The sequence below is a fragment of the Natator depressus genome, chromosome 4, assembly GCF_965152275.1.
Source record: "Natator depressus isolate rNatDep1 chromosome 4, rNatDep2.hap1, whole genome shotgun sequence".
Classification (NCBI taxonomy): domain Eukaryota; kingdom Metazoa; phylum Chordata; order Testudines; family Cheloniidae; genus Natator; species Natator depressus.
This window is the reverse complement of record NC_134237.1, coordinates 136,466,158-136,486,791: the sequence shown is the minus strand read 5'-3', so window position 1 is coordinate 136,486,791 and position 20,634 is coordinate 136,466,158. Positions and strand designations below refer to the sequence as shown.

At 45.9% G+C, this 20,634-nt stretch overlaps 1 protein-coding gene across 2 annotated transcripts in view; it reads right to left on the bottom strand.

Moving 5' to 3' along the window:
• Nucleotides 1-278: 278 nt before the first annotated feature.
• SFXN5 (sideroflexin 5) overlaps nucleotides 279-20,634 on the bottom strand; it is a 168,437-nt gene continuing 148,081 nt past the window's right edge. The window contains exon 14 of one of the 2 annotated variants that reach the window (XM_074951956.1): nucleotides 279-4,275. In XM_074951956.1, coding sequence (XP_074808057.1) covers nucleotides 4,198-4,275 — 78 coding nt within the window. In that variant the 3' untranslated portion in view covers nucleotides 279-4,197. The remainder of the gene's footprint in view (nucleotides 4,276-20,634) is intronic. The other variant, XM_074951957.1, reaches the window with a different exon arrangement.

The following is a 20,634-nucleotide window of genomic DNA, read 5'->3' as shown; positions in this document are numbered from 1 at the left end:
GAGAGGTGCTGGGCACCTGTAGCTCCAGTTAAAGGTAATGGGAGCTGCAGGTGCTCAGCGCCTCGCAGGGCAAGGCCATGTGATGAGGACAACTAAAGACATTTCTGAGTTTGATTTTAGTAAGGTTAGGAAAAAGGGGATCATCATTAGGGCCTAAGCCCTGTTAAAGGGACACTGTCCACTGGTTTACCCCTGTTAGCACTGCAGTTATGGGAGAGTGAGCTGGACTCCCTCCGGGGTGACACGCCATTAACAGAGAGTTTGTAGGTCCTGACTGCAGAATCTTTATTAATTATTATTAATAATTATTATTTGTAGTATCGCAGCATCTAGGAGCCCTACTCATGGAGCAGGACCCATTGTGCTAGGGGCACTGTCCACTGACATAACACCTAAAACAACCCCCTGCCCCCAGCTTTGCCTTTTAGATCTCAGGCCAAAGCTGCAGAAATGAAAGACAGAAAAATCACAGGCCAGATCTCCAGTTGGTATAAACCACCACAGCAACACTTACCCCAATGTAGATCCATATTTTGACATATAAAGTGATCACTTTTGATATGGCTTCATTGGAAGAAAACAAAACTGGAACCTCGTGATGCACCTGATTTTGATCCCTTTTATACCAGTCCTACCATGGGACTCTTTTGATTTCAACAGAGCTATGCCTTATTCATGCAAGTGTGAAATAAGAATCAGGCCTTCTAGTTGCAATTTAAGATTAGGGCCTATTAACTCCCCAACTCCACTCTCTTCTAAAACATTCAACTCTTACAATACATCTATGGATTAGTTCCCCTGCTAATTAATGACCTGCAAAGCACTGATCTTAAACACTTTGCAGTCAAAGTTTATCAGTGAAGTGAAACAATTTGCAGTCTCTCATCCTCCTTGGGAAAAAATAACTAGTTTGACTTTTTTTTTTTTTTTAAACATTTGCAAAACTTGTCCCCCCCGTTCCCCCCCACCGGTACCTCTCTCAAAAAAATGCAGTGAGCAAATCCTTGAATATTTTTCTACCAGCCATTGTAATTAGCTCTGTATGTTGAAAATTACTCACTCCATCTGTAGCCCCGGCAGGTAGCTAGAGTTCACAGCTAGTGGAATCGTTGATCAGTAATTATGATGTAAAAACAAATCATCCCCCCTCCCCAGCAGTGACATCACTGCAATGGAGAAGTACTCACTTCTACCTCCTCCACACCCTCAAATGACTCAGTCAACCCCTCCCTTAAGACTTTGGCAGGATTTCAACAGAGTGGTTCGAAGGGTGACAAAACACCATGATATGGAAAATTGAACGATGCTGATAGAAAACAGAGCCAGGACATTGCTCATTGTTAACAGAAGCAGCTGATTTTGTTCGCCACTTGGATTTCAGTTCAGAACAATACAGAACACAGGCAGTGCTGCATACAGCGAGATCCAGTCTGGTTTCTGCATTCATTAGGAACATGAGATTATTCACCTTCACTTTAAACTCAGTTTAGCTGTTACACATTTGGCACATTTTTAATACTAGTTTTTCTCCACCACATATATATGTGCAGGTGTGTCTCCATCAGTTGTGGGGCTCAGGTGTATATTAATTTGGCTTTTATCTTCTACCAAACCAGTGCAGCAATGAAAAGCCCCAGTTTTCTTTTGCTAATTCTGTGATTTGTGTTTTTGTCCAAAGCGGTTTGCGTTTCTCAGTGGCAGGTTGGGATTTTTATGGTTCACCTCTTTGTGTGCTCCGTTTCTTACCTAGCTGCAGTGGTAGGCCTGGCTTTTCATTGCTGCTGCGAGCCACATAACCCACGTACACGCTGCTTGGAATCAATGGGCCTGATTCTGTGCTGGATTCCCCCTTGTGTCATTTTAGATACCGGTGCAAAGTGGATGTTCGATGTTACCACACCAAAAAGGTATGGCCCTGGCACTCACTTTGGGCCTGATCCAAAGCCCGCTGAAGCCCAAGAAAAGTATGGCATTGGCCTGAATGGGCTTTGGATCAGGCCCCCAGTGCAAGTGCAGGTGTGAATGACACAAGGCACAAGACTGTGAAGAATCAGTTCTTCTGGTGGTCAGATGGTGTAAATCAGTACAGTTCCACTGATCTCAAGGGAGTGGCACCAATTTACACCTGCTGAGTATCTGGCCCTGTGTGTCCTGAGGATAATGCAGCGTGTGGCTGGCAGAACGGGACTTTACAGGCCTGACTCCCTCGCCCCCAGGATACACCATTCTAACGCCCCTGGGCTTGAATCTCCTCCCATGCTGGTGAGCACGAGGGGCAGCTCCTTTGGCGAGGATGGAGTCGCTTTGGGGGAAAACCATTGAGTAAGAGGAGCATCAGCCCAATATTTCCATGTTCCATCTGTGCATTGGTGGAACGTGCTTCAGAATATATGCTTCCCCCGTCATTTTCTGCACCCATCAAAGTCCATTCTTGCTATTTCTTATACTTCTGTGCCTTGGTACAGCACATTTATTCCCGTCTGTCTCCTAAACTCCTTAGGCTTGGCTATTACTCAGCAGACACTGGCTGCCTCACTCATGTACATCCATGTGATCTAGTGCATTAGAAGAACTATATTGGGTTAAATTCTGCTGCCTGTTACCCTGGGGTAAATCCAGAATAGGACCCATAAGTGAAATTACTCTGGATTTACACCACCGTAACTGAAAACATGATTTGGTCCACTAAGCTAAGTATGGCTAGAATGCTTTGAGACTGATTCTCCTCTCACTTAGGCTGGTTTTAGACACTGGTGTAACTCCACTGACTTCTGCGCAGTTACTCCTGATTTACACCAGCATGGGAGCAGAATCAGATCCCTTTGGCTTGATCCACCACAGTGTAACTCCAAGTTTATTCTGGTGTAACTCCAGTGAGGAGTCAGACTAGCATAAAACTGGAGTAACACATAGGCCTGCCACCATGAAACATTGCAAGACCCCATTTATATACATTCCCCCCAAAAGCCCCAAACCCAACCTGGAATTTTAATCATTATAATATATGCATTTCTATAGTGTCCATTACCATCGTACCTGGATAAAGATCCTTTCATTCTAATTGTATTCACTGGTGAAATGCACCAATGGGACCTATTCTAAGCTCTGTAACACCAGCCTAAATCTGCAGTAACTTCACTGGCTGCAGTGGAATTACTGTGGTGTGAGCAATTAGAATGTGATCTATGTGATAAGTCGGATTCTCCGATAGCGTCAATCAACAGAGTCCCATTGAAATGGATGGAGTCCTGATGGCTTACATCAGCCAAGGATCTGGCCCTTCATCATTAGGCCTAATTCTGCTCTCGTTTATAGCAGTGTAATGTAACAGAAGCCAGTGGATTTACTCTAGGGGTATGTCAATGTAAATGAGAACAGAATTTGGTCCATTATGCAACGTTAAAGGACAGATCTGTTTTCTTTATACTAGCAGCTCTCTTCCCATTCTGTGCACTAACTTGGCAGGTTGACTTTTCGTTAGCTTGCTAGCCTGGGCAAAACCTGCAAATATGCGAGTGCGTTAGGCTTGAATCACACAGAATGTTTTGTAAGTCCAGTGAATGCCAGGATACCACCCTGGTTGTTTGTCGGAGAGGGAGGGAGGGCACACAGGCTATGACCTTCATTGTGTTATTTGTTTAGAATCAAAGTGTCACAAACCTAACCAAGGAACATTGTTTTTGTGCATGATTACTGGTGCAATATTGACATTGAATCAATACTGTACACTTATCAAATGCCCTATCTAGCGTTTCTAACTCATGCACCAATCGATTTCTACAGAATTATTTCTGTGCAGCATCCAAGTGTTGAGATTTAATTCTTATTAAAAAACAAAATTGTCTTGCGTAGTCTACTTTCACAGAGAGTTAGGCATACCCATGTCAACATATCATTAAACTCCTTTCCATGCAGTGCTGTTTCTAATTCAGGACATTATATTGTAGCTAGTTCTCTAACGTGCTTGAAAGTCATTTGTTTTTGTTCTTGTTGCTAATTTAAAACTTTTAATATGAATCTTTTTGACTGATGTGAGGTGTCAGTATTCTGAAAGTGTTAATTCACTCCCAGCTCCTGAGAGTGGTAATATGTTACTATCTCTGAGTTCTAGTGTTTGTTTATTTTTCCCCCCAGAAGTAATTGTGAGCTTCCCCCTCTGCTCCTCCAATCTTCTGTGCTGAGAGGATCCACTTCCACTTACAATCCTTTATTGTAGACAACCGTCTTACTGGTAGTGGCCATTGCAATTTCTGGCTCCAGTCGAGATGTCTCAATCTGCCAAATCAAAGACGAGGTAAGATTAGAATTGAGCTAATATTGTCTGACAGCAACGGGAGCATGATACATCAATAACATAAATAAACAGATGCAAGACTTTAGCTGACTTTATTCTGATTTTACTTATGCTGGCATAAATCAGGGGTAACTCCACTGAAGTCAGTGAGCCTGACTCTGGTCTCATAACTGTGCAAATCTGGTGTAATCTCTGCAGGAGTCAGTAGAGAGTTATAGCAGGCCCAACGGAGGTCCTCTGCTGTGAACTGCAGGAGTGTGGCTGTTAGTAACAAGCAGCAAGAACAGTGCTTGGCAATTCAGTAATGCCTTTCACCTGTGATCTCAAAGTACTTTCCCATGATTATCATAGAATCATAGAATATCAGGGTTGGAAGGGACCTCAGGAGGTCATCTAGTCCAACCCCCTGCTCAAAGCAGGACCAATCCCCAACTAAATCATCGCATCCCAGGGCTTTGTCAAGCCTGACCTTAAAAATATCTAAGGAAGGAGATTCCACCACCTCCCTAGGTAACGCATTCCAGTGTTTCACCACCCTCCTAGTGAAAAAGTTTTTCCTAATATCTAACCTAAACCTCCCCCACTACAACTTGAGACCATTACTCCTTGTTCTGTCATCAGCTACCACTGAGAACAGTCTAGATCCATCCTCTTTGGAACCCCCTTTCAGGTAGTTGAAAGCAGCTATCAAATCCCCCCTCCTTCTTCTCTTCCACAGACTAAACAATCCCAGTTCCCTCAGCCTCTCCTCATAACTCATGTGTTCCAGTCCCCTAATCATTTTTGTTGCCCTACTCATGCTTTTATCATGCCAGTTTATATTGCATTATGTTATGTGAAATGACTCATATTCCCGCCCTTTCCAACTCTTGAAATTCTATATTAAACAGCCACACAACACATTTTTTTTTTTAAAAAAGAAACTCTATTGTCTTATTTTACATACATTTCCCTTTCCCTTGCCTGATGCCGCCTCACCCTCCATCATGTCAGATCCAATCCAGTCCCCAATCCTGCAGTTGGATCCACATGGATGGACGCTTTGGGTCGGATTCACAAAGGTATTGAGCAGCCTAACACCACGCTTTTGACTGTGCCAAGACCCAGTGAAGTCAATGGGGCACTCCTTGTGGGAGCAAGAGTCTGCATGTTCAGATCCAATTCCAGGATCAGGGCCCTAAAGTCTCAGGATGGGGACTAGCAGTGAAATCCTAGCCTTGTTGAGGTTGGTGGCAAAAGTCCAGATGATTTCAGTTGGACCAGGATTTTACCCCATGTCTTCCTTAGTCCTGCCATGAGTCCAGGGGACGGGACTAGATGACCTCTTGAGGTCCCTTCCTGTCCTACACTTCTCTCTGTAAAGCACTATGCACACCTATGGCACGATAAAGAAGTGTTAAATAACATAATACACTATATAACAGACTAAATAATATACTACATAAATCTTTGAAAAGTTTATCAGTGGATCTTCTATGCTGTATATTTTAAAGGCAGCGTTTTCCCATTCTCCGCTGCACTTTTTCTCTCTGTGAAATCTCTTTTATTTTTTCCAATCAGACTTACAAAAAAGCTTTTCTGTGATCCAAAAATAGTCAGAACCTCTGTACTTGGAGGACGAGATTGGGGTGGGTAGGAGGAATTCTTATTGTCCAATCCAGGCCAGGATCTCCCCAGAAACAGGACACTGCACCTTCCAGTATCATATTTTGAAAAATCCTATCCATTTAATCAGTGCTGTAGCTGACACAATGCTAGGAACCCACGTTAAAATCTAAATGCTTTTGAAAATGTTTAACCTAGTTAGACAAATTAGCAAAAATTTGTGCAAAACAATTTAGGTATTTAAAATATTCAATGTTTTTAAAAACTGGAAAAACTGTTCTTCGCTTTTCAGCTGCACAAACCCAACAAAATATAACATCAAAGCAATCTTAACATGAGGTGCAACATAACCCTTCAGCAAAGCTGTTAAACAGCCACTGAGGCATCATGGGAAATAGCACTTCATTTATTCAAATGCACATATGTCAGGTTTTTGCACCATATGTCATTCCAAGCTATTTACAGTAATAATTAAATCTTAATCAACGTTTAACCTCTGTAAAATGTTTGAAGGGATCTAATCACCCTTCAGACTGCACTAATGAAGGAGAAATATATAAACATAAAAAGAAAATGATGCATAGATAGCACACCAGAAAGAACAGTAATTGCAAAATTGTATTTCTTTTAAATATAATCAGCAAATTATGTAAAGTAAGCCAACGAGTATTTTAAGTGAAGACATCTTGGGTGTCAGAGGTGTGATCAGCTAATTTTGTACTGCTATCCATAACAGATGTAGCATATTTTCTTTTAGTGCCATTATTAGCAGCTTCACCATTTCTTCTTTTACTGAAACACAAAGTAGAGCATTATAACAGGGGGAAGCTACTCAACAAGGATAGAATAGCCTTTCCTCTAATTGTACAGGAGAAGTGACAGCCGCCATTTTGATACCAGGATTAACTCTGATCTGGCTGGCTCTGAGAGAGCTTTTCTTTCTATTTTTTCCCCTCTGGTATGGAAAGAAAAGTTTTTTTACACATCGATGTAGTGCAGTTTCACAGATCAGTATTAAATATCACAGCCAGAAGTGCCTTAGAATTACCTAGCTAAAAGACATAGGTAAGGGAGATATATACCTAGAGGTCAGTCACAGACTCACCTCATGACCGAATTCTGTGCTCTGTTAACACACCCACACAGTTAGGTCAGGATGGGAAATTCACCTTGTGTAAAGCTACATGCACCATTTCAACCTCACAGTGAGGATACACAGCTGGGTGAATCGGAGGAACAGGCATGCAAGGGAGTATGCTGCAGCCGATTCAAACCAGCGCAAAGGCAGTTGCTGAAGGTGGAGCAACCGCAGGATCCTGGCCTACCCAGATCAAATGGTCCTGCCCCGCCCGAGGAGGATGCACAAAGTGGCAGCAGCTGCTATCTGAACCTGGTGGATGGAACAGTGAGTCAGGATGAGCTGTGGTTTCCGCTTGCATAGGCTTGGGGTGTGAATTCATAGCGCCACTTAGCTCTCTGCACAGTGCCCCAGACAATGGGCTTTATGTGGGAATGATGAATTTGACCCTCTACACAGAGGGGGATTTCTAGGGACAGCAATTTATGGGCTAGATCAGTGACTCTCAACCTTTCCAGACTACTGTACCCTTTTCAGGAGTCTGATCTGTCTTGTGTACCCCAGGTTTCACCTCACTTAAAAAACACTTGCTTACAAAACCAGACATAACAATACAAAAGTGTCACAGGCACACTCGTACTGAAAAATTGCCGACTTTCTCATTTTTACCATATCATCATAAAATAAATCAATTGGAATGTAAACATTGTACTTGCATTTCAGTGTCTAGTGTATAGAGCAGTATAAACAAGTCATTGTCTGTATGAAATTGTAGTTTGCACTGACTTAGCTAGTGCTTTTTCTGTAGCCTGTTGTAAAACTAGACAAATACCTAGATGAGTTGATGTGCCCCCTGGAAGAGCTCTGTGTACCCCAGGGATATGCATACCCCTGTTTGAGAACCACTGGGCGAAATTTTGCACTGTATGCACAACCCTGTAGTAAGTGTGGACCTGCATCGCCCCAGGGGGCGCTCTGGTCTCCTGGGGCCCCCTGCCTCCACTGAGGAAGACACCCCTGAAAGGGCTACAGCACACTCCCGCCACACAGCCGAGTCCCGCCTGATACTGCACAGCGAGGGAGGCAGGCACTGACGTGGGGGAGGGAAGGCAGTAGGAGGGGATTAAGGATGGCGAAGAGGTGGCTAGTAATGTTGGTGTGGGAGCCAAGGGGACAGTGGAGATGAGATGCTGTTTGACCAGGAAGAAGGCAAAGCTGACGGGGGAGAGACTGAATTCATAGCACAGGAAGTCCAGGCAGTGGGAGAGGTCTCTTTCCAGAGACCCTTAGCAGATGATAAGGGTAAAACTGCTGTGTAAATGATCATAGGTGCCCTGGGTGCCTTTAATTGCCATGTACTGTTGGGCCTACGCATGCCCCCGTTAGACTGGAATAACTGACTGGGAGATCTCTGGCACTGGGGGATGGGGATCCCTGAGGCCAGTCCAGCCCTGCATGACTCCAATAAAGGCAGCAGTAGAGATGTTATAAGCACTGCCCCGTGTGCACTCCCAGAAGTGCGGATGTGATTCCGGGGCAGATAAAGGAACAAAGTACTTAGCAGAGGCACCAGCAGTGCACTGATGAGCAATGCACCCAGGGGGCTATTCCCGTCGTTTGGAAATCTAATGGGGGAAAATAAGGTGATGATACTTTAAGGCAGTAGACTTGCAAGTCAGGGAAAGCAGTAGTTAAAGTCTCAGCGGCAGCATTAGCTTGGCTACCTCCACGTACCCATGCACCATACTTTCCATCCCCGTTTTGGTGTTAAAAGCGTAGTTTAATATAGTTCAGTGTATGTTGTTAGATCAGCTGCCAATATCCTGGAATCTGCTCAGCCTGGCTTTGGGCCAGGGAATGGTACTGAGACTCTTGTTTCTGACAGATGTCCACCCACTGTCCAGATCCATACTCATCCTGGAACTCCATCCATACTGATCCTGCTGGGCCGCTGTAGCATTTGATACCAATGATCAGCAAATACTTTTGCCTCATCTCCAAGAAGGTCTCGAGTGAATGGAAATGCCTGAAGCAGGGACTTCCTCCCAGATAACTCTGAGGGCTGCTGGTGCATGTGTCTCCATACCTCTCACCTGCAGTGCACTACCAGGCTCAATCCTCTTCCACACACGATGCAACATCTCCATGAAGCTGTTGGAACTGCTGGCGAGACAACAGAGGCTGGAGTGGCTGCAGCATGGAGACGATACCCAGCTGTACAGCTACTTCACATCAAATGCACACGGCATCATCACCCAGCTCCCTCTGTGCCTGGCCAAAATCAGCTCCCGGAGAAAGAGCAGCCAGCTAAAGCTAAATGACTGTGGTGATGCTGGTGGGAAGAGGGAAATGCTCCAGAGAACTGACTTCCTCTCTTTTCAAGGCATTTGCCTTCATGTTAAGTGGTCCATAGCCCAGGGTCCTTCTAGACTCCTAAGTGCTACTAGGTGCCCAAATAGTCCTGGAGGGAGAAAAACTCCAAACTTCCCTCTTTACCTGTCCAGAAGACCACAGCCCACCCTATCAAACACTAGCCTGGCCACCATGATCTGCACATTTGTGATCTCCAAGGTCTGGCTCTTGCAGCTTGTTACAATGAGGAATGAAGCCCTGTGCCCTGAAAAAGCTCCAGGGGTGCAAAGGAAGCAACTCAGATGGCCAGGAACACATCTCCCTGGCCCTCCACTCTCTGAACTGGCTCACCCCTGACTGCAGCATCATGGATTCGATTTGGCACCAAGGGTCACATCACCACCCCTCTCCTCACCCACAAGGGGTGGCTCAGGGGGAGGAAATCCTATGCAGATCCGTTGGGGAGAGCAGGGTATGCCTCCAGGCTTTGGAATAGGATCTAGCACCCAGCCCCAAACTCTGGGGGATCTGCAGGTCACGATAATTGGTGTAGAGGCCCTGCACCTCCACAGCTCCAGTAGCTCTGGGCCCTGGTGACCACCCCTATCTAGCTCCCTGGTAGCACAGCTGCACTGAAGTCCTGCTACCAGGCTCTTCCTTGGTCATGGCCACCCCATGAATCCCCTTTAAAGAGATAGGTCCACCAGAAAGGGTGCTCCAAGGAACAGGGAGTATGGCTCCACTTCACTGGGAACATGGTGGGGGAGATGTATGTCTGCTGGGTCCCCAAACCCACCCATATGGGGTGACTCATCTCTGTCCCTCCCCAAGAAGCATCCTTTGCGAGGTGTGGTTATAATGGTGCCAGTTCTCCTTTCCACGTGGGAGCTCAGCTACACACAGCAGACTTGGGGGGAGGGGGAGGAGACGATCCCCCGCTAAATCAGGGATAATAGTTGCTGGGAGGCCTGGGAGAAAAGGGACTTGAGCAGTGGGAGAACGGCTCAAGAACCCACGGAAGGGAACTGGAGTTTACAATCTCTGTCCCCAAAGAGTGCTGAAAAGGGTCAGGGAGAGAACATGGCAGCCTCAAGGGTGGGAGACCCACTTGGTAATGTGAAATGCCAAACCAAGGAGAAGCAAAGCCTACCCTGCTCCTGCCAAAGAAACCTTCACCGTCGACGTCCGCAGGAGTTGGCTCGGTCCTGGGAAATGACCTGGACGCACAGCAAAGCAGAAAAGGTGCTTTTCACAGCAGGGAACGAGCCATACTATTCCTGCTCTTGTTAAGTCAAGCTGGCTGGTCTGGCTCAGTATTATTCCCTGCACTCTTATGTTCTGGGATTCAAGGCAGTTCTGACAAGCCTGCATCCTCCCTCCAGCAGATTACCAGGTGCATTTAAAACAAATCCACCCTCTGTCCCTCCTCAAGCATCTGTTTATAAATGAGCATAACCCAGCATGGCAGAGCCGGCTTTCCAGCCACGCTCTTGACCCAGTGAAATGTATCCCTTGAGGGGAACAAAGGCGCTTTAATGGGAAAGCCTCTTGCTGGTGGCCACTGTGAGTAAGTTCTATTCCCCCGTCTGTCCCCTGCCGTGGAAGCCTCTCTCCTCTAATCAGTACAGACAAGGCTAATTGGGGTGATAAAGAACTGGCTTCGAGAGCTGGCGTGGGCTGGCAGAACAAATGGTGCGGCGGTCACAGCTGGGACTGTGGAGACAGAGAGAAAGCGTGTGATACAGGCTCTGGGAGCTGAAAGTTTAATCAGCCCATGTTGTGTGCGGGTCTGCGAGGTTGGGGGTTGTGTGTGTTTTGCATTCGCTGCTGACATGGGTGTAACGTACACGCGCGTCCAGTGAAGCAGAAGCAGGCAGAAAGCAGATGCTTTGTGTTGGGGGTTGATAATCATTTCTCTCCCGGCTCGGGAAAAGGTGTAGAAAGGAATGTGCTCCTAAGGGTGTAAGGAGGGAGACAGGTCTAGGCTTCCTGCCAGGGATCCTGTAATGATATGGAAGGCAGCTAGGGGAGACAGGACCAGATGGATTTGGCATACAGCTAATCGCTCAGCCAAAAAAAAAAAAAACAAAAAAACCAACCCCCAAAAAACCATTTTCTAGAGGGGAGGGTCAACATGTATTGACTGAGGCTCCATCATGAGGAGGTGGGGGAAGGGGATCTGGGCTTGGTTCTCTTGTTCTATGGGGCAGGAGTAAAAAGAGAGGTGATGATGGCAGAGTTCAAACACAAGTGTTGATGAAGAATTTGCTGGGTGAGGCTCCATGGCCCATGTTATGTAGGTCAGACTAATTGATCATAATGGTCCGTTCTGGCCTCATAATCTATGAATTCACCCGGAATGGGATGGTGGAACCCAGACCACCTACCAAATGGCATTTTCAAACAAATGCGGCTAAAATCCATGATGAGCATGATTATTCTCTGTATTACAGCAGCATCTAGAGATGCCAGACAGGACCCGGGGTCCATGGTGCTCTACAATCAAAGAAGTCACAGCCTACCCTGCGGGAGATGGACAAGCAATCAAGTAGGTTTTTATCCTCTTTCGTTCCTGCAGTAAGATGGTCTATGCAGACTGTAACTGGCTTCTAAAGCCCTCCCATGTTATTTCAGAATTCCCTTTTTTTTTTTTTACTGACAGTAAATGAAACCATATTGTTAATAGGGATAAAATTCAAAAATGGAACCAGAACCCCGCAGTGCCATGTTTATTTTTATAAGGCTGAGGACTGCTCTCCAAAAAAAGAAAAACAATTAAAAATACATTTAAGACAGCAAACCCTGCTCTCTTCTCTTCAGATCAAAGAGAACTTCCATGAAGCTCCCCAAAATTGAAACTCTCTCTCGTTAAAAGGCAGAATCAGGAAGGAAAGAGGGATTTGCTAATGTGAGAGCAGCTTGGAGAGTTCCTCTTCCACAAAACTCCTGGGCAGAATTCTCCTTATGGCATCTGTGCAGCCCCACTGACACCAAGCTGTTGCAGTGAAAGGAAGAGCAAGATCTGGAAATAAATGGTCCAATCTTGCACTCAAAGCTCTGACTTTGCCTGAATGGAGACTGCAGGGTCGGGGTGCACAAACCTTGCATGCTTTTAATTCCTCCATCATGTCCATGTGTTTATCATGATTCCATCGGATTAACAACTTCCTGCCAGTGCTGGATGCAGGGAAGTCAGCCATAACTGCATCCCGTGTTACTTTTCAATAGATTATAAGGCCTGGGGCAGAGACTGATAACATCTACTATGGGGCCAGGGAATATTAGGGTAATCTAGTCTGATTTCCTGCATAACACAGGCCAAAGAACCTTGACCAGTGATTTTTCCATCTAACCAAACTACTTTTGACTGAATTAGAACAGATAATTTAGAAAGATATCCAACCTCAATTTAAAGACTCCCAGTGATCTTACCACACCTGTTCCATGATTATTTACCATCGCTGTTAAAAATTTGCATCATATTTCCAGTTTGAATTTTTCTAACTTCAAACTTCCAGTCACCAAATCTTGTGCCTTTATCTGCTAGATTAAAGAGCCCTCTGCTTTCAGAAATCTTCTCCCTCTGTAGGTACTTACCAACTATTATTAAACAGCCTCTTAATCATCTCTTTGAATAGACCGAGCTTCTCAAGGATCTCAACGTATGGCATGTTTACAAGACTTGGAATCATTCTTATAACATTTTACTGACCCCTTTCCAATTTTTCAGCATCCTTTTAAAAATATGCACTGGTCTCACTACTACCATATATAGTGGTAATAACGCCTTCCTACTTCTACTCAGGATTCCCCTGTTTATGGATCCAAGGATTGTGTCGCCCTGGGAGCTCACATTCAGCTCAAGTCCTTTTCAGAGTCACTGCTTTCCAGACTCTAGCCCTCGGTTTTACAAACTGAGCCTTTTCCTTTCCCCACGATGCATGACCATGGATTTGGCTGTATAAGAACACATGTGGGTTGATTGTGCTAGCCTGCAATGAGCGTGGGCTGCATTGAAATGTTACGCTGTACAAACGGCACCTTTCACTAACCAAACCTGATGCCCCGGGTGTGTCCAGAAGTCAGATCTGCTGGCAGAATAAGCTTTTATTACATTTTCCTACTGTGACCCTTGCAAAGCCAACACAGGGAGCAGGAGCCTGATTCTACTTTGCGTCATGCATCACCAATAGAACTGCTAATTGAATTCCAATTTGCAGTGCCAAATTTTACCCAGGCAATCCTATTGAAGTCAACAGACAAAATGTGGAGACAATGAGATTGCACGGATGTAACAATGTGGCCTGCAGAATCTTTATTGCTGGGGACTGTGGCTCAAGGACCCCTTGGTGTCAACTGACAGATGGTGTGAAGGATGCATAGGGTTTTACAGGGCTTCCCTGTATACATATTATTTTGCCAAAGGGTGGCATGTGATGTCTCTGCCAAGAGGCAGTAGCTCACTGCTCAAGATAATCATTTCAAAAATGTACATATGGATAATAGTGAAGGAGTTAAAGTATCTATCCTGGAAATTATGGTCTTAAACCCTTGAAGTTAAAGACCAGTCCCAAGGCGGTGACAGGCCTTGGACAGGTTCCCTTCAGGCAAGGGGGTAGCAGACCCTTCTCTCTCTCTGTCTGGTCATGTGTGTACTGTGCATTGTATGTCCTACCATGGGTGGCTAATTGCATACTGCGCCAGATCCTCATCAAGAGTGTGGAAAATATATATGAGAGAAAATCTACAGGAAAACAAAACAAAACAGAGGAGTAGGCTGTTTAGGAGTAAAGACAATGAACTTTAGGGGGTATAACGGTGTACAGAGGTACACCCTGGATTCTTTACCTAGGGGACAAGCTGACACCACTTTTCATCTCATGAGAAAAGGATCCCAGCCAGGCCTGGATGAAAACTGCTGGAAGGACTTTGGGGTGAGCATTGCCCTAGAAGACACAGAAGTATTTAGTTAAGTAAGTCTAGGCTCTAGAAAGCCAGTGATGATTTTATTTTATATATAACCCTTTGTTTCCAATACTTCTACTTGCTATCACTCAAATCTCTATTCTTTGTTAACTAAAGTTTGGCTTGTTTTCACTATAAGCACATCTATGTTCTGTGTGCTAAGCAGAGCAGTGATCTCACATGGGACTGGTAAGCTGAGGTGTACTATTCCTTTGGGAGCAGCGAATCTGGAAAAATCATGAGTGTCCAGTGGAATGGGGCTGGATCCTCCAAGGAGATGCTCGGAGGTGGGGTGTGCCTGTCACTAACCTGCAGAGAGAGAGCAGTGCTTGTGTTCCTGGTGGCAGGTGGAGTTGGGAGCAGACCCACGGCAGGCACAAACAAGGCTTCCTGGCACTAAAGGCAGGTGGCAGTGAGGTGTCTCCCAACCCTGGGTAGCCCCAGAAAGTGTCACAGCGACAACGCTGGGAGAGCTACAAAGTGCCTGGCTTGACTATCAGATCCCAGGATGAGTCTGTAGCACTGGCTGGTAGACACAAAGGTATTTTATATGCAGTGGTAAGACACAACAGACCCAGGCCCTCAAGAGGTTATTTTCACAGAGTCACGTGGCAAGGTTTGGAAATATCTCGGACTCCAGGCTCCCCAGCGCGGATTTGTTCGACTATTTCAAACCACTTTTGCCAGGCAGCTAATTTTTTTGCTGCTCTGACAGGTGGCAGGGTTTCCACGACGGCTTTCCCCTAAATCGCTGGGTCCAAATTCACCCGCCGCAACAGCGGCAGGAAGACAGATGCACATCAGTGTCTTATGCAGGAGGGGGCGCTCAGCCTCCGCCGAGCCACCTATGGATGGCACTTACGCCAGGAGCATCCATAGCCCCAACAGCGGAAGAAGAGCTATGGGGATGTGTTAGGCTTGCTAACCCTCTCGGCCACGGGCACCAACTAGAAATATGCTCTCTACGGCACTTCTGTACCATGAGGTCTCTTCACTTCCTGGACAGCCACATTCCCTATCTGAGGTGTTCTCTCTCTCACAACTAAGTCAACTCTCTCTCCTCCATTATGTGGATCAGCAAATTGGGTCATTCCACAAATCCCCATAAACGCTGCCCAGTCTGTAGAGTGAAAGAGTGGGAAAGACCCCAACATTTTTTCATAGTGAATTTTCTCCATGAAGCTTAGAAAACTCAGGTGGATTATTCTTTAAATGGTCTCACTGACAAGTGTCATAATGAACAGGCTTCTGTGTTCCCCCATGCCCTCTGCTGGAAGGAATCAAAACTACCTGAATATATGTCATCGGCCTTATACCGCTCATACCAAACAGAGATTCGCCCGTAGTTCAAAGGCTTTTGGAGCAGGAGGATCTGGATGTCACCAGGAAGTTCTGAGTGGGTGTGTTGTGCAGCATAGTTAATAACAATGGTGCATAGATTTGGCACAATGTACGTAACCAAACAAAAGCATAAATTGTGGGAAGTGAGGCTGGATACACGAGAAATGCAGGGATCAAAGATACTTGCACAGCTGCTGGGTGCCAAGGCATTTAGCCAGTGATTACTTTGTGCTATCGAGGGCTTTAGTGACTCATTTCTTTCTGACTCCGCTTTGATCATGGCCTTTTGTTTGGCACTTTAAAGTATGGAATTTGAAATGGAGGAATGACATTCCCTAAGAGCTTTCAATACTGTCTGGTGATGAAGGGAAAGTCAAGAATCGCCAAGGTGCTTTTTTGCTTTTGCATTAGTGGCTAGAAAACAGCCTCCCCCCGCCCCCCCTCTTTCAAGGTGTTAAAGGAGAAAGCTTGAGGGCTTGGAGGGGGGGACACAAGGAATAGGCTGTTACACGTGTGCTTTCATCCTCCTCCGGGAGGGACCTTAATCTGCATCACAAAGCCATCATGCAATCTGGCTAGAGCTGGCAAAGTGCTCTGTACACAGAGATACAGCCTCTGCCCCAAAGAGCTTACAGCCTAAAAGAAAGCAATAAGTCAGGTTGCACCAGAGAGCCAGAGGTGGGAATTGTTTAAAAAACACTCGTTATTTTTCCATTTTGAGTTTTTTTTTTAAAAATACAACCTTACTTCTTGTGAAGTTTGACGGGTTGGGATGTCTGGGATTGAAAGGGTGCCCTGTGCCATGTGGGGAAATGCCCACAAATGGAGGAGAAGGAAAGAGACAGGGAATTGAGAGGGGCCTCACCGGTGGTGTGCAGAGGCCCGGGGAGACACAATAGGAGACAAAGTCTGAGATGTAGGCAGAGCAGAAGCTGTGAAGGGCTCCAAAAGCGAAGTCTTGATGTGGCGGCTAAAGGGGGACCCAGTGGGCAGAGTTGGTCACATTCATCATAAGGTACAGGGTGGCCCTGGGCTAGAGCAAGTGGGGGCCTCTCCCCACCCCTTCCACCTGCAGTCTCCTCCACCTCTGACCCCCCCGCCGCTCCTGCCGGGAAATGGGGTCCGTGCGTGGGGGCTTGCCCCACTCTGCCTGCCCGGCACTCCTGCCGGGGACCTGGGTTGGGGTATGGAGGCTTGCACCACTCCCCTGCAGGAGCACCGGGTAGGCGGAGTGAGGCAAGCACCCATGCCCTGAGTTCGCTCCCTGGCAGGAGTGCTGGGTGGGCAGAGTGGGTTGGGGTGTGCCCATTTTTCAGGGCCCCTCCAATTAGCTGGGGCCCCTGGGCATAGGCCCTGTTGGCCCAGTGGCTAATCCGCCACTGCAGGGTTGGGATGGTGGGAACGGGAAGTGCTCCATGCAGGGCATAAGCAGCACTGGCAGAGGGATGTGAAGGGAAGCTTTCCACACAATCCTTTTGAATGCTAAGGGGTTACCCATTTCACTGCAGATCGGGTTTGCATGATGATAGATGGCCACTTAGAGAATAACATGCTTTAAATCTCACTAGCGTAATTTACCTGTGAATTTCATGTGGAGGGTTAGTGGGGGAATTTAGGGCTCCTTCTATCCAATGTCTCTGTTCAGGGATTTACCATGTGGCCATGGATGCTTATTCTCAGATTGATATTAAAAAAATTGTCACCCCGAGAAGCGAATTTTACATTCAGTTTTTTCTACTGAAAAAAAGCAGCAGCAGCGGATTATCGTGGACATTCAGGCTCTAGCGTTGTGCCTGTTTCAGATGCTTTCTCTGTGCTTGGTGTCCGAGTTTGATGCACACGCCTTAGGTGGGATTAAAACTAGGAGATTAAAAAAAAAAATCTTTTTATTTGCCTAGTGGTTTCTGAGCCATTGGGGCCACTCAGAACATGTTTTGAAGTTTTTCTCCACAATCATGAGGACTAGAAAGTTTGGTTTTTATTAATGAAAGCCAAGATTCTTACCTAATCACTTCTCTTCAGGAGTGAAATCGTGAGAGTTGGCAACACTCTGACCCTAAGACAGTGGCGTGAAATTAAGGAGGGAGTGGAAAGGATGGTCCTTTTGAAGTGCAACAATGCACTGTGTTTGGCCCGCAGTTACTGCAGCCATTAGCACATTAGACGTGAGCAGGATAGAAGCTCAGAGGTTAACACATGTAACGTGAAGTTACTGCCTACAAGCACTCACATAGTGGCAATTCCTACGCACATGACTGAATGAAAAACCAAAGTTCATCACCGCAGACAGAAAACAGGTGACCCCAAGGCAAAGGCAGGGCACTTCCTCCCACGCAGTGGCAAACCAGATGAAGGGACAGAATCACGACTGGTCAAGGGCAGGGCTTCTGATGCCCTTTCACGTGGAACAAAAAAAGAAGAATTTTGCCCCAGTTTGTTCATTCTGCAGGAAAGTCCTGATTATGTGTGCCGCATGGACAGCAGAAGATAAATGCACAAAAAGACAACTGCTTGCTAGCCAACAACTGGAGATTGCCCCAACCCCGGTCCTATGAAAATGTCTCTTTTAAGATCAGAGGCCAGCACAAGCCAGAACCATGTATGTTTGACCTTAAAGTCAGCTGTTGTAGTGGGCTGAGAACTCCCCCCCTCCCAAGAGGAAGTCCTTCTGAAGTCAGCTGTGTGGGGGCATTTAACGTAGATTGTATGGGGAGAGATTCCTTACTCACTAGTGAGGAGATCAGGAAGTTTATGTGGTAGAGATTGCGTTCTGGGGAAGGCCACGGACCGTCTGTAACCAAACCAGCAGAACTCGGGTTCTGAAGCAGCCCATCTTCGTTTACTGGAATGGGTTATACAAGCCCCAGCACACACAGATACGTTTGACTTTTGTCCTCTTTTGATGGACATAAAGGCCCACACTTCCACATCTCGATGCTCAGAGTAGGCATCTACGTCGGCATTTAAGCACCAAGAATCACAATGGCCTGAGGTGCTGAGCACCCACACTGAAATCACTAACTCCAGGCACATGAGTGTCAAAATGTGGTCCAAGGCATACAAGCTTTTCAGCACGACTGCCAAGATTAGATAAGCGAAGCAGGGTTAGCCTAGACCAGCACTTACATGGGAGACCCCCAAGGAACATGCAGGGTGCTACACCAAGTGGCACTCGTGGTTCAATAGGTGGCATTTTCTCCCTGTGAATCCCTGTTGAAGAAACAAGGACATTCAGAAGGATCATATTCCCACAATCTAACTCCCACATTCCCAGTGGTTTCAAGTGGACACAGTTTGCTTCTTCACTTCCTGTCCTCAGCTGTGGTAGTGTTGCTCTGCCTAGCTAAACAAGGCTACATTACACTCCGAAGCGAGCTGCGTTTCAATGATGTGATTAGTGAGTGTGCTGTGGAGTAACAAGTATTAGAGAAATGAAACTGGTATTTTTATACTATTCATTAGCCAAACCTACGGCGGTATAATGGAAGCTCTCCTTGATGACAAATGAAGTCACAGTGTTTCAAGCAAGTGCCATTGTCTCTTGAAGTGTTGAAAGACAGAAGAGTGAATACCAACTCCCTTCTCTAGAGAGACAAGGTGGGTGAGGTAATATCTTTTATCGGAATAAAATATCTTGTATTCTCATTAGGGTTTTATTCTCATTCAGTAACAATATCAGAAAGGGATCTGGTTTAATGTTTTTATCTCTGTCCCTGGGACACAGGTTCAAATTTGTAAACTATCCATCCTGCAAGCGCGAACTCCTGCAGGTGTGTGGGTTAGCCCAGTAAAAGACATTACCTCACCTACCTTGTCTTTCTAATATCCTGCGACCACCATGGCTACAAAAACACTGCATACAGCTCCTTTCTCTCTCAATCTGCAGCATCAGCAGCACATAGTTCTGACAGTGGCAATTTTTCTCTTTGGGTGAAAATGAGCAATAAAACCAGATTAAGTCCATTTTAAGGAGAATCCCTCACACAGATCGCATCACAGGAGAAAACACTCCTGGCTGTTTGGGGGTGAATATAAAATCTCTGCAGGTATATGATATACTAGGAGGGAACACCAAGGATAGCGTGATGGATGTTACAGGATTTAGGGAAGCTGCTGTAGCTTCTGAGACGCTGTCATAACCATACATGATCCCACCTCTGCCACCATGTCAGGGTTCCCTCCCCACTCCGAACTCTAGGGTACAGATGTGGGGACCCGCATGAAAGACACACTAAGCTTATTTCTACCAGCTTAGGTTAAAATTTCCCCAAGGCACAAATTCTTGGCCCTTGGACGGTATGCTGCCACCACCAAGTGATTTAACAAAGAATCAGGGAAAGGACCACTTGGAGTTCCTATTCCCCCAAAATATCCCCCTAAGATTTGAAAGTATCTTCTTTCCCCATTGGTCCTTTTGGTCAGGTGCCAACCAGGTTATTTGAGCTTCTTAACCCCTTACAGGTAAGGAGGAATTCTAGGCTACCCTTGCTTGAGAATCTCACGCTTTCAGTGTGTCTCCTTCTGTTGGACGGGACAAAGAGTTGGACTATCAGGAATATACCACAAACCTCAAACAGTTAGAAAGGCCAATGGGCATGACTATAATCACTTGCCTTTGGGAAATTTGATTTGTTAGTTGGAACTTCTATATATTAACCAACTCTTCTTATGGCAAGCAAATCTGGAACAGTTCTCCTTGCTAAGCCATGTGTCCTTAACACCTCACTTGGAGTATGGCCACTGCACTTGTGGGGAGAGGCACAGCAGCCATCTCTTTGAGTAAGGGACCGTTGAGAAATGTCCTGAAGAAAGAAGGCAATTAGCAGGCCCTGGAAAAATGGTTTCTTTCCATAAAGTGCCTTTTAAGTATGGCTTTCAAGCCTCTTTAAGGGTTAATGTTTAGCTGTTTACCTAGAGTTGTGGGATGTCAGCTCTTTCCTTTGACTCTTAATGGCTTATAGCTATCAGGAGGTGAAGATTCCTTAAAAGAGATGGTGTC